General features: G+C 36.1%; 1 protein-coding gene across 4 annotated transcripts; it reads left to right on the top strand.

Moving 5' to 3' along the window:
• The first annotated feature begins 780 nt into the window (after window positions 1–780).
• On the top strand, window positions 781–12,431 carry MTK (S-methyl-5-thioribose kinase). Of its 4 annotated transcripts, XR_003650126.2 has the most exons (9): window positions 800–1,162; window positions 2,292–2,601; window positions 3,105–3,279; window positions 3,411–3,612; window positions 6,565–6,779; window positions 8,357–8,539; window positions 10,107–10,157; window positions 11,661–11,702; window positions 12,143–12,431. XR_003650126.2 is itself a non-coding variant. In XM_028268118.2 (7 exons), exons 1-6 carry the CDS (start codon window positions 977–979, stop codon window positions 8,526–8,528), a joined length of 1,260 nt encoding a protein of 419 aa, XP_028123919.2. In that variant the 5' UTR covers window positions 781–976; the 3' UTR covers window positions 8,529–8,539; window positions 12,143–12,431. The 4 variants fall into 4 exon arrangements, 1 of the variants encoding a protein (XP_028123919.2); XR_003650125.2 differs by lacking the exon at window positions 10,107–10,157 and having other exon boundaries at window positions 795–1,162; XR_003650127.2 differs by lacking the exon at window positions 11,661–11,702.
• The last annotated feature ends 548 nt before the right edge of the window (window positions 12,432–12,979 follow it).

A 12,979-nucleotide genomic window follows, 5' to 3' on the forward strand; every position in this document is an offset into this window, starting at 1 on the left:
CTCTCATCGTTTTTGTCATAGACGATGGTGCAAGTGTTCATGTCTTTCTCCATTGATCGGGGTTCACTGATAACCACCAACCATCGAAATCAACTCGTGATTTCACTCTCACCGACGGCGAAGACATATATTTCTGACGAAGAAGATGAATGGATCTACTTAGATCTGGTGTAGATCTACTCAGATCTACATCAGATTTGAGTAGATCTACATCAGATTTGACTAGATCTACATCAGATTTGACTAGATCTAAACAAAAAATAGTTGTCGGAGTACAATCCTCTCTCTACATCTGCCTTTCTCCTTCAATCTTTTTTTTTTTTCTCTGCTATACACTTCTGTTTTTCTGTTCTAATAGAGAAAATTTTCGAATTCTGAACATGTAGTTTTTGAGTTTTAGTTACAGGCGGTGAAAACTGTAAAATTTTGCAGTTTCAAATTTTTTTTGGTGCTGGAATGAATCATGGTTTAAAACTGTAAAATTTTACAGTTTTATAACATTTTTTAGAACTGTAAAATTTTATAGTTTCATAACATGCTTTAAACATTCTGACGAGTCTCCGGCGATGTTGAACATTCCGACGAGTCTCCGGCGACCGTTTGACGGAAGTCCGACGGTAGTAAAATGTGAACAGTGTCTGCAAATTAAAAAAATAAAAAAAGATTTTTTAATAACAATTAAAAATATATTAGACTAATTGATGCAAGTATTTTATTTTAAAATTAACTGAGTTTTGAACTTAGTAGATGGGACTTATCAGTAACTTCCCCTAAAAAAAAAAAATTGATGATACAAAGCTTGGGTCATAGCAAACCAAGTTCAATGTATCTACTTTCATTCAGTATTCTAAAGAATCTAATCCAGTCCGGCCCTCTTTTCAAGCCCTAGCTTCCTTTCTCACCGTCAAAACTCCAACATCATTTTTAAGCCGAAGTTCACCACCACCACCGTCGCCGCCACAAAGCTTAGCCGACAATGGCGTCGGAAGGGTTCCGGCCACTGGACGAGAAGTCTTTGGTGGAGTACATAAAGGCCACTCCATCTCTGTCGTCTAAGCTCGGCAACGAACTCGATGACCTCCAAATCAAAGAGGTCGGCGATGGAAATCTCAACTTCGTCTATATTGTTTCCAGCCCCTCCGGTTCGCTCGTCGCCAAACAGGTATGACACTCGATTGACACGTTCAAATTCATGTAAAGCTTTGAAGATTGTCAAATTTTGAATTCCTATTGTACACGGATTGTTATTCATTTTTCATACATGTGAATTTATTGAAAACTCACTCGTAGCTAGTTGATTCAAGCATTTATACATACATGTGGTGTACGGGAACAATAATTGCAGATAAATGGGGTGTTAGTGAGACAAGTGCTCGGTGCAAGTGAGAACCTAGCTAAAATGATCCAATTATTACTCACACTCACTTGCACTCTATTGATTTGCAATTATTATCCCTGATTTCGCATTTGTTGGATCTTCTCTTTTATTTAAACCGTGCTAGCATGTTCTCAAGGGTTTTGAATGGGTGTGTATTATGATTATGTGAGTGCAATGGAAAATACCAACAATTTGCTGAAAAGAAATAGGTGAAATTACAATTCAGTGGTGTTTTCACAAAATAATTACGAATTCTTGAAAAAGTTTAGAACTTTAATTATTAATGTTCATAAATCTTACCATTGATCTGATATTTTTAAAAATCTACACCAAATTGTAATTGTCCCAAAGAAATATGGTGGGAGTTGGAACATGGGAAATGCTGGTTCATTGCCGGAACATCCAAATTTTTTCAGGCATTATTTTCCCATGGATTAGCAGAGGATTTTGATAAAGTTGGGCTTCTTTTAAATTGTTATTAAGAGAAGTATTTTGAGATACTCCTGATATGTTGGAAATTGGAATCCAAACTGATTGAATCCATATAACTGACATGGATGAAATGTAGTAGTAATCTAACTTAATTACGGAAGAAGATTGGGCATAATCACATACTCCTAACATGAATTTTGTTTTATTTAAAAAAAAAAAGTTGAACTTTTTAATTTGCTCACAGTTATTGGGTTCTTTAGAATACAATTCAATCTTCAAGCTCTGGATTCATGCCTTAAAAATGCATCCGATTAGATTGATTGAAAATCCTCATACGTTCAACAGTGTCTAAATGTTGTAATTGAAAGCATTATTTCCATTTTCAAATGTGGTTGTGAGGTGTACATGGTTCACCCCCTTTTAATGTGCTTTTTACTAATATACTTTTACTTATAAAAGTTCTGGTTGTGGGAGTTTGCAGGCTCTCCCATACATACGTTGCATAGGGGAATCGTGGCCGATGACAAAGGAGCGCGCTTACTTTGAGGCAGTGACTCTAAAAGAGCATGGTCGTTTGTGCCCTGATCATGTTCCGGAAGTTTATCACTTTGACAGGGTTATGTCTTTGATTGGCATGCGCTATTTGGAACCTCCACATATAATATTGAGGAAAGGGTTGATAGCTGGAATTGAGTACCCGTTGCTTGCAGAACACATATCAGAATATATGGCAAGGACTCTTTTCTTCACATCACTTCTTCACCGTACTACCACGGAGCACAAACGAGCAGGTAACCATTTTGACGGTTATCTCTTTCTTGTTTTAAAATTTTATTAACTTTATTGCAGGAGCTTCTTTATTTTATTTTACTTAATTTTGAATATGACTTGGGCACAAACATGAGGGCAACCACTTTGTGCATTATGCCAAAGGTTGGGTTTGTACTCAATCTATCCTTCCTAGAGTTCATCTAATTGTTTGATGGTGGATGAGTTAAAATCATGATGCTTAATACACTAAGAAGTATAGGCACTTGTAAGATGATATCATGTTTTTGGATGATATCATGTTTTTGTGGGATACCGAAACTCGTTAGACATGTCCCAACATGTGTCGAACATGCATCAAAATGCCTATTATTTTATATAAAGTTTTGAAATTGGACTCGCTTTGGTCATTTGGAGGTCCCATGTGTTCATCACGTTTATGCATATAGAACTCATCACAAGTTTAAAGAATACTGGTTTGTTTGAATTCATGAAACTTATGTGTTTACCTGAATGTTTTCTGCAGTTGCTGATTTTTGTGGGAATGTGGAGTTATGCAGGCTCACTGAGCAGGTTGTCTTTTCTGATCCTTACAAAGTGTCTCCTCATAACCGCTGGACTTCTCCCTATCTTGATCGTGATGTGGAGGCAGTTCGTGAGGATAACGCTTTGAAGCTTGAAGTTGCTGAGTTGAAATCCATGTACAGCAGCCATAATAGTAGAACATTTCTTGTGATAATTTGTAACAGTTTTAGTAATTCACTTTTTGTTTTACTTACTTTATGGAAGATGTGAAAAGTTGTCCTCACATTAGCTGATACCAATTGTTTAGGTTTTGCGAAAGGGCCCAAGCCCTTATACATGGTGATCTCCATACTGGTTCTGTGATGGTTACAAGCGATTCAACTCAGGTTATAGATCCAGAATTTGCTTTCTATGGGCCTATGGGGTTTGATATTGGAGCCTTTGTAGGAAATTTAATTTTGGCTTTCTTCGCTCAAGATGGTCATGCAGATCAGGAGAATGACCGAAAAGTATGTCCTACCTGCACATTTGTCTCATACTTATTTAGTTGTTTTCAGGTGTTCTAACCCTTAATGACCTGTTATTTTGCCTCTGTAGTATTTGTCTTTCCTGTATTTCCTCATGTAGTCTTGTCATATTTACTTGAACATGTTGTTTGGTTTTCTGATTTTAATTTGTTGTAAATACGTAATTTGTTTTGTTCACCAGTGACATCATGGTACCAGCTGATGTCCGATTAGCCATGTTGGTAACTCAACTAAAACCTTCTCCCATCTGTTTGGGTCAACTACATGAATATGATGCCTTTCCATTCTGTCATGTCGTGTCGTGTGTAAGGTCATAGTGTTGGTAAACACCATGGCTATCTTTTGACAATTATTCTTATGGCAGTTTCAATACCATCAATTAATGGGTACTCTCCAGCGTCTGATTGAAATTTCTCAAGATTTATGTTCCTGTTTTTTGATTGCTTCAATTGCTCACGTTTACTTTGGGGTTTATACTTTGTGAAATCTAGTTCTGTCCAAAGAGAAATGCATAGTATGCTTTAAGCATGCATTGTGTATGTAGTTGGGTTCTTATCTGTATGCTTTTGTCTCTGTAAAAGATGTCATTTTCTTGTTTTTTCTTATTCGTCATTTGATTCATCTTATTATCATACTTTCCTTTTTGGACAAACAATGATTTGGTTTGGGGCTTCTCTTGTTCATCAAGTGTAATAGATCTGGAACTTTGCATTGCCCTCTGGGCTGTCACTGCACTTTTTTTGTTTTTGTTTCTTTATGATTTCTTGAATGGAGAAACCTGATCAGCCCGACTTCCCCCAAGTTCCTAATCATTGACCCATCTCCTTTTTGGTTAATGGGGAATAAAGAAATGAATGAATTTTCTTTTCAAAAAAATATAGAAAATACACCGATCGAAGCAAAGGTGACTGATGAGTCTAGTAGGTGGATGTGACTAACTTGTCTACCTAGCTTCTTGTATTTGAAGAAATTTGCCTGTCTACCCTGTTCATACTACTCTTTTTGTACCATGTTGGAAAAATTCCAGGTAAGAGATGCATTTCCTCAAGTACGAAAAAGTTCAATCTGCTTCATGCGGCATTTTTCCTTATATTCCTTGATCACTCAATAGTCAATCAGATCCAGATGTTTTGTTTGGATGTTGTCATTATGTAGTCACATGTTTAGTAATTCTTAAACCTTTTCTTTTGTGTTGCACATTAATATTCAGAAATTCCGTAATTATCTTTTGATTTCTTCTTGTCCACAAATAACTCTCATGTACCTTCTGTCGGTGTTTCATCCTTTTTCCCTGCTGGTGCTTTTTTGTGTGTTAGCCAGGTGAAGGCTTTCTTGACTAAAAATAGATTAGTAATAAGGTATTAAGGAACTACTAAAACCACTATTCCCGTTTTTGGGTTATAAGACTCTTAACTTCCAATGAGCTACGTGCATAAGCTTTTTTTACTACAAAAACGATTCCTCTCCCAGCAAAAAGTGGTCCGTCAACTGAACTTGCCTTCTTGTGATAGGGGTACCGCTTTTTCATTCCCACCAAGGAGCCGTAGCTTTACTTAGATAGGGCTTGACTGCCTTACCTTCTATTATATTTTAGTAAAGAGCGATATTTATAAAAAAAAAAATTTTTTTTTAGTAAAGAGCGTTTAGGCTTTACTAATGTAATAGAAAGTAAAGGGGCCTGTATTCACTTTTTTGTAAAGAAAGAGGGCTACTTCATGAGCTGCTACTAATAATAAAAAAGGTTCACAGCTCTCCGGAAATAAAAGAAGCCAGCAGGTCCTTTTCCGCCTGACTGCTAACTCATGAGCAAAGCCGTCTCAACTCCATTCCCTCTCCGGATCAAGGCAACAACTCATTTTTTTTCTAACCTCATATGTGGTGCACATCGGACGGCAGCCCTGGTTGTAGACCAAAGAAGTCTTCATGGAGCATCGGATATCTCTCTTACCAATGACTCTCCTTTGAAGTCGATTATTGGCCCCCGGCTATCCCGTCAATAGCCCTGTATATAAGATCTACTAGATGTAAAACATTGTAAGAAGCCAATTATATCAGCTTAGCAGCAAAGCTGCATACCAACTTACCTGAATAGAGCACCAACTACTGGAGATGTTTCAGTGGTGTGCATCTACTTTTGATTTGATGCACCAGTTTAAAAAAACTAGTTTTAGGAGTGCATTTAGAAAAAAAGGTGATACTATAGAGTTGACTGTTGAGTGCTTAAGTTGGAAATGGCATGACTGCTGTACGGAGTATGTTCACATGTCCTGAAATGAAGTATTCTCGGCTTTAATGACCAATGGAATATGACCTAAGATAAGATGCAGGACTTGTATGATTAAACATTTTGCAGAAAGAGGAAGTATGGGGGATGTTTGGGAAGAAGCTTTTTTAGTTTTTTTTGGCTAAAATAGCACCAAAAGACAAAATAGACTAAAATGGCCAATAAGACAAAATGTCACATCAAACCCATAATTATTTCACTTTTTCTCTCACAAACATCATATCTAACTACAAAAAAATCCAACTATCTTCCTAAACACAAAAATTTTAGCCTCCTAAAATAGCCAAAAACTAAAGTAGCCTACTAAAATAGCAACTTCCCAAACACTCACTATATCATTTTGTTGATTTTTTAGTAGATCACTTTTGCTTAAAGATACCTCGTTTAGGTAATTTCTTGTCAAGAAGTCACTGCTCATTTGTTTTTTCTGTACAATGGAAAAGGATAACTTGCAATCCTTGTATGGTTTTTCCTTTTATTTTTCTCATTGAGAAACTGTGTCAGTGGTCTGTGTATATGCAAGTGTGCTTGCATGCTTTTATAGGTGTTTCACCATATTAAACTTAACATTGATATTAATACTTTATTTCATTGCTATAAATGGTTACTCCACTATTGTGCCTTGTGTTTAAAGGCATGTTGCTCTGCAGGCATATAAAGATTGGATCTTGAGGACAATTGAGGAGACTTGGAATTTATTCCACAAAAAATTTACTGCTTTGTGGGACAAACACAAGGATGGCTCTGGTGAGGCTTATCTTCCAGCAATTTATAACAACCCTCAACTTCAGCTGCTGGTAAAACAGAAATTCATGAAAGATTTGTTCCATGACACTCTTGGTTTTGGTGCTGCCAAAATGATAAGGTGAGATAGTGATTTCCTGCTCTGCTTACTAGAATTTCTGTACCCTCTTTCTTTATCCCTGCTATTCCTGGTTTTTTTTTTTTTTTTTTTTTTTTCATTTGCCAAAATTCCTTTGTGATGCACCATTTCCTATTTGCATGGACCAGGTTTTAAAGATTTGTAACAAACCTTGATCATAGGAATGCTAAGAAAATAGAAGTTGTAATTTTTCATGTGATCATCCATTTTATTTCTATGATTTCATTAACATCTGTTTACTGGTGTTCGTTTTGTTCACTCATACATATGTATGGTGGACTTGGTTATATTTGTTGAATAAAATTCTCGAAGTGTGTAGAATGTCTGCATTTGAAACTTATTTTAGTGACCTTAAGATTACTCATTCACTTCTAAGCACCTCCTTTTATGGATGCAACAGCCAACAGTGTTTCTTTGCTTGTATTAAATGTGCATTGTTACTTAAGGTGTCTCTTGTTCATAAAATTTTCATCTTAACATCCTATGTAGTTTTTATTTCTTTCTTGGAAATCTGTTTTATTTCTTGCATGTTGGCTTAGTTTTTAATGGATGTAAAAGTTAAAGTTGATGATATACCATTTTTGTCATTATAATGGAGTCACCAAAAGACATATTTTGGGATACAAGCGGAATTCTGATTCCCTTTCAAAGTGGAATTTAGTGAAGGGTCCTGCTAATGACCACCACCCAATGGGTGTTTGTTAATAATCAAATGATGTAAATTTCAATAAACATTTTACATATTCTTATGCACTTTTTGTATATTTCTATACACTTCTCACATATTTTAATACACTTTTTATCCATATTAACTATGGGCAGTGGTTAGCCAAACCAAACCAAACCTTAAGTTCCATCAAATGGGGTTGGTTACATGAATCCATCTTCTCCACGGGCGGTTGTTAGCATTTTCCTTTAATGAAATAGCTGATGTTCACAATTTAGTTTTTTAGAAATGAGTTTTGGTAAAAGTTGTTTCAACTAATATGTCAAAATGTTCTCCAAATATACCTTTTGGGTGACATATTAGTGGTGGTGGAAAGGAACATGATTGTGGAGGTGCAACAATAGTTGGAATAGAAGCAGCAACAACAGTGGTCGAATAGGGGAGAGAGAGGGAAAAAGAAAAGGAGAGAGGGAGGGCTGTGTAGTCTCTAGTGGTGGTGGTGGGTGTGACCGGGAAAAATTCTAGACCTGAGTGGTGATTGTTTGGCTACAAAGAGGGAGGAAATCAGAAATTGATTTATGCTTGTTCAGCTACAAACGTAGTGTCGTGTAAATTTGATTTTGAAAGGCCAAAAAGGTTAATTGTACATCTGCAGTTAACTGCTTGACAACTCTGATATGAGAGGACATCGTAATTTTAGAAACCACAAGGGAGGTCGGTCCCTACAATTGTTAAAAACCTCAGGGAAGTCCTTGGAATTATTTCTTCCATATTTAGTTTATGATTGATTATCTCTTAATTCCTTTTATGTATTTACAAGGAATACATTAGTAAATTCTGATTCTGGAATTATGGATCAAAATTTTTATGATGTTTTTCCTCTTGATGACAGGAGAATTGTCGGGGTAGCTCATGTTGAGGATTTTGAATCAATCACTAATGCCGGTAAAAGAGCAGATTGTGAGCGGCGAGCCCTTGACTTTGCTAAGATGCTTATGAAGGAAAGGAGAAAATTTCAGGGCATCACTGAAGTTGTTTCTGCCATTCATAAACTCCATTCTTGACAAAGTACTTGGTAATATTGCTGATTTGCTACAAATTTTGTCATGTACCTGATGAGGTGTTAATGCATTTTTATTTGTCGCACGCTGCCAACTTGATATATTGCAACCTATGTTCTTCAAATTGAGCATATCTTTTTCTTGTTTTGCTGTTGCTCTTTTCACTTATGCAGTGACATAGGGGTTCTACTATGGTTTGATTTTTTTTTTCCCCACCAACAACCATGCAAGCTATGATGCACGGACACGGACACGGACACGGACACGACACGGACACGGGAAAACGTAAATTTTTAAAAAATAAGGGACACGACACGCTAGAGACACGTTCAATATATATAATATTATTTATTATATGTAAAATTAAAAAATATAAATATGATTTATTTATTTTAATATCAAATATTATTCACAAATTAAAATTTTTCTGTAAATAAAAATAATTTATTTAAGCAAATAATAATATCTAAAAAATAGAAAAAAAGAAAAGAGGAAAAAAAGAAGATTTTTTTGTTCAAATATATATATATATATCTATATTAGTATATAAATATATATGTATATATATTAGTATATAATATATATACATATATATTTATATATATTATCAGAAAAAGAAAATAGAAAAAAAAGAAGAAGACAGAGAGAGAGGGATCAACATCACTCACTATATAAAGGAAAAATAAAAAATAAAAAAACAAATAAAATCAGAGAGAGAGAGAGGGAGAAGGAGAGAGAGAGACAGCGACTGAGAGAGATCGGAGAAAAAGAAGGACGAAGAAGAATATCGAAGAACGAAGAAGAAGAAGAATGGAGAAGAGCAGTGTACCTCAACGAGTGACGACGAGACGAGCTACGAGGACTGACGACCGACGAGGATCGACGACGAGTGACGAGCGGCGAGCTACGATGAGCGACGAGCGACCATTGAAAAGTGACCAGGTCCTCTTTCTCTCCCTTTCTCTTCTGTTCGCCCTTTCTCTTCTGTTCTAATCGAATTAGGCAGATATTGCTCAATTTTTGTTTTTTACAAATCGACCCCAAATTTTTTTTTATAAATTATGAAATTACCCCCGAACGTGTCCCCAAAGTGTCCAAACGTGTCCACAATGTGTCCGCATGTAAAAAAAAAAAAAAAAATGGGACACTCTTTGCTGCGTGTCGGACATGTGTCCACCGTGTGTCTGATGCGTATCCGTGTCCGACACGTGTCCGACACTGGTACGGAGCCCTCGAAGAGGTGTCCGTGCTTCATAGCATGCAAGTAATGAGCTTATTATTTCCATAATGCTTGGTCTGTCAAATGCCCAAGGGATTCTGCTTTGGCTTCTTGGATTTGAAAATAAATAAATAAAAATTTGGATGTTTATAGCTTGTATGATATCATGTCTATAAATATGTAGAGAAAGAGAGAACGCATGCTAATAGAACATATGATCTCTTTTACTGTAAGTTGCGGTGATGGATGAAATAATTTAGCACAACAAATTGGACCTGTTAGCAACGGGAAGGGATGATGCTTTGGGAGTGTCAATGTATAGAGGGCTCTGCCTAACCTTTTTTTTTTTTTTTTTCTTTCAGTCACTCCACAGAGACAATTCAGATATGTTTAGGCGATCACTCAATCCATAGGTTGTATCCAAAGTCACTGTAACAACCGCCTCCTCGATTAATTAAATTAATCATATGATCTGCCTTGATTATGTGCTTATATGTTGTTTATGTGCAATGTGTGTGTTAGGTATGTGCCATGTATTATTTGAATCGTGTGTTGATTAACAGATATGATAGAATAGGAATTAGACCTGTCGGAATCGTTAAATCTGGAGGTTGAATTAAATATGTGGATAGGAAATTAGAGCCTAATTCATCTTAGCATGATTAAATTTGTTTTACGTTAAATTAGGTTATAGTGAGAATTGATTTAAGTGAGTTTGACTTAATTAAATTCAAGCTCATAATTAATTATTGAAGATTAGGGAATTAGTGATTAATGAATTCCTTTAACCTACTCAACAAATAGGAAAGATGAGTTAGTGGGTTTGGTAGAGAGAGAGAGATATAGCTGGAGAGAGAGTTCTAGAAAGAGGGAGAGGAGGAAGAGTTCAAGGAAGAGAGAAGAGAACAAGGAGGAAGAGAGGTTCGTCTTCAAATTCAACAAGTGAGGTTGAAATTCTTCTCTAAATTCTTGAAATTGAGATGTTACACTCATAAATTTATGGGATCTAAGTTTAATTAAGGAGAAATCAAGCTTAATTAGTAGTTTTATGGAGTAGAATTTATGAGTGAGCAAGATATTGAAGGAATGGTAAGAATTGGTTTAAGATCATGGCACGCCTAACATATTTTCATGAGATTCATGTTTTCTTGCATGATATTTGTGAGTATTAGGAGGAAATCCCTTGGATTTTGAGATTGGAACTCAACATATGCATAGTTCATGATTTTTGCCATTAATAGAGGTTTTGATCTTTTAATGGAAACTTAAGTTTTGTTTTGAAGTCATGGTTTTAGTTTGAAGTTAGAAATTGTTCATTCACCATGTTTTAAGGGGTTTTGGGCCTTGATTTATAAAAAAATGGAGTTGGATTTTGGAAAGGTTGGATTTCACACAATAGCAGATTTTCGATTCTGGAAAACCTAGATCTGCACGTGCGGTGGGGAGGTCCGCATGTGCGGAAAACAGGGCAAATTCTGGCTTCAGCATTGCTTTAATTGCACATGCGAAAGCAGGTGCAGTGGAGGTTCTGCACGTGCAGCCAGGTCCCTCGCATGTGCGGTGTGCAGAGCCCTGAAAATTGCACCTTCTGCTTTAATTGCATCTAAGGAGGCAAGTGCGGTAGAGGTCCCGCATGTGCGGCTGTCAGAGCAGATTTTCAATTTCGTTTTCTTTTCGTTTTTCGACCTTCAGGGCCTCCATTTGCATGGTTTTCACGTGTATTTCACATGCATATGCATTTCATGAATTCAAAAAGGAATTAGAGAACGATTCAAGCAAATTGAATGAACAAGTAGTGAATGAATAAACAAGCAACACATGAACCGATTGAACGAAATGATTGTGAATTGACACATGAACCGACTGAACGAAATGATTGTGAATTGAGCATGTTATGTTTGCATGTGTCTTTGTAGGTTAGACGCTGCGTCCTAGCCACGTGATTCAGGAAGCCAACTGTGAGTAACAACGTTGTAAAGCTATGTTCAAGTTATATTTATTTTGAATGATACTAAATTTTGCTTTTGAAATGGCATTGTTTTCTGAATGAATGAGTGTCCTGTTTTATAAACTGTAGTCGTGGCATCCTTAGCATCTGTTATAGCTACTGTTACAAAGATTTCTGCCAGTTCCAAATCTTGAAACTTTTGTTTACTGTATTGATGGCATGGCCATCAATTCTGATTGTTCGATTTTTATGACCTACTGTACTGTTCTGCTGTTGGATGTACTACGTACGACTGTTATGGTTTCTATATGAGATGAGTATATGCTTCTGATTTAATAATTGAATTGCTACTGAAATGGATTGATTTTACTTACAGTAAGGACATCATTCATAACTTTTTTACATAGTCATTCACTGGGTTTTAACTCATTGTTTTATATATGTATGTAGGTGATCAAGGACAGGATGGGACTTAGTGGCGTCGACCTAGTCTCTGCCTTTTTGTTAAGCCAACTTTTATGCCTCACTGTGAGGTTTCAACCGGTCAAGCTTCGAAGCTTAATGGGTGGTGTAAAATTCACCCTTTTGTATGGTGAACTAGTGCTATATGTGATTTGAATGTTGACAAGATTGGTTTTGTTTGTCTGATTAACTCCCTGAGTTTTGGTTATGTTTTTGTGACTGTAATGGTTTGATACGTATATTTATGTATATATGTATGTAAGTTCATTCTGTCCCATTTAAGTCTTCAGAACTTATTGGACGTTTTATTTGATTAATTATTGGCTTCTGCCAGTCCCTACTACTATATTACTGTTCAATAGGCCTTTGGTAATCTCGGATTACTAGCCGGTTACGATGCTAAACTTATAAAGATGGGTTTGAATTGTGACAGTCACTCTCTCGCAATGTAGGATCGACACATGTGACAGGGAGGGTTATGCATGGACTTAATAATCTCCTATGTTTGTTGGCTCCTAGTAGTTTCTCCAGAACTGATTAACTGTCTTTTCCAGTAGCTCAACGAAATAGTTGTTATTACTGCTTCTAATCTTTCTCTTAAGTTCTGCAACAAACCCATTTCTCATCCCATTACAATAGTTTAAAAAAGGAGCTAGTGGAAAATATTGTTCCTAGAAGAGACAACAAGAAATTCCAGCGAGAAGTGGTTGTGAAGTGTTTGTTTTCTTGTATGAGTGGAGGTGGTGTCATATATCTATTGTTAATTTGTTATATAAAGGGTTAGTCTAGAAGTGTGGTATTTTATTTAGAAAAGAAAAGGAAAAT

This window comes from Camellia sinensis, chromosome 2 (assembly GCF_055761805.1).
Source record: "Camellia sinensis isolate YWXY chromosome 2, ASM5576180v1, whole genome shotgun sequence".
Taxonomy (NCBI): domain Eukaryota; kingdom Viridiplantae; phylum Streptophyta; class Magnoliopsida; order Ericales; family Theaceae; genus Camellia; species Camellia sinensis.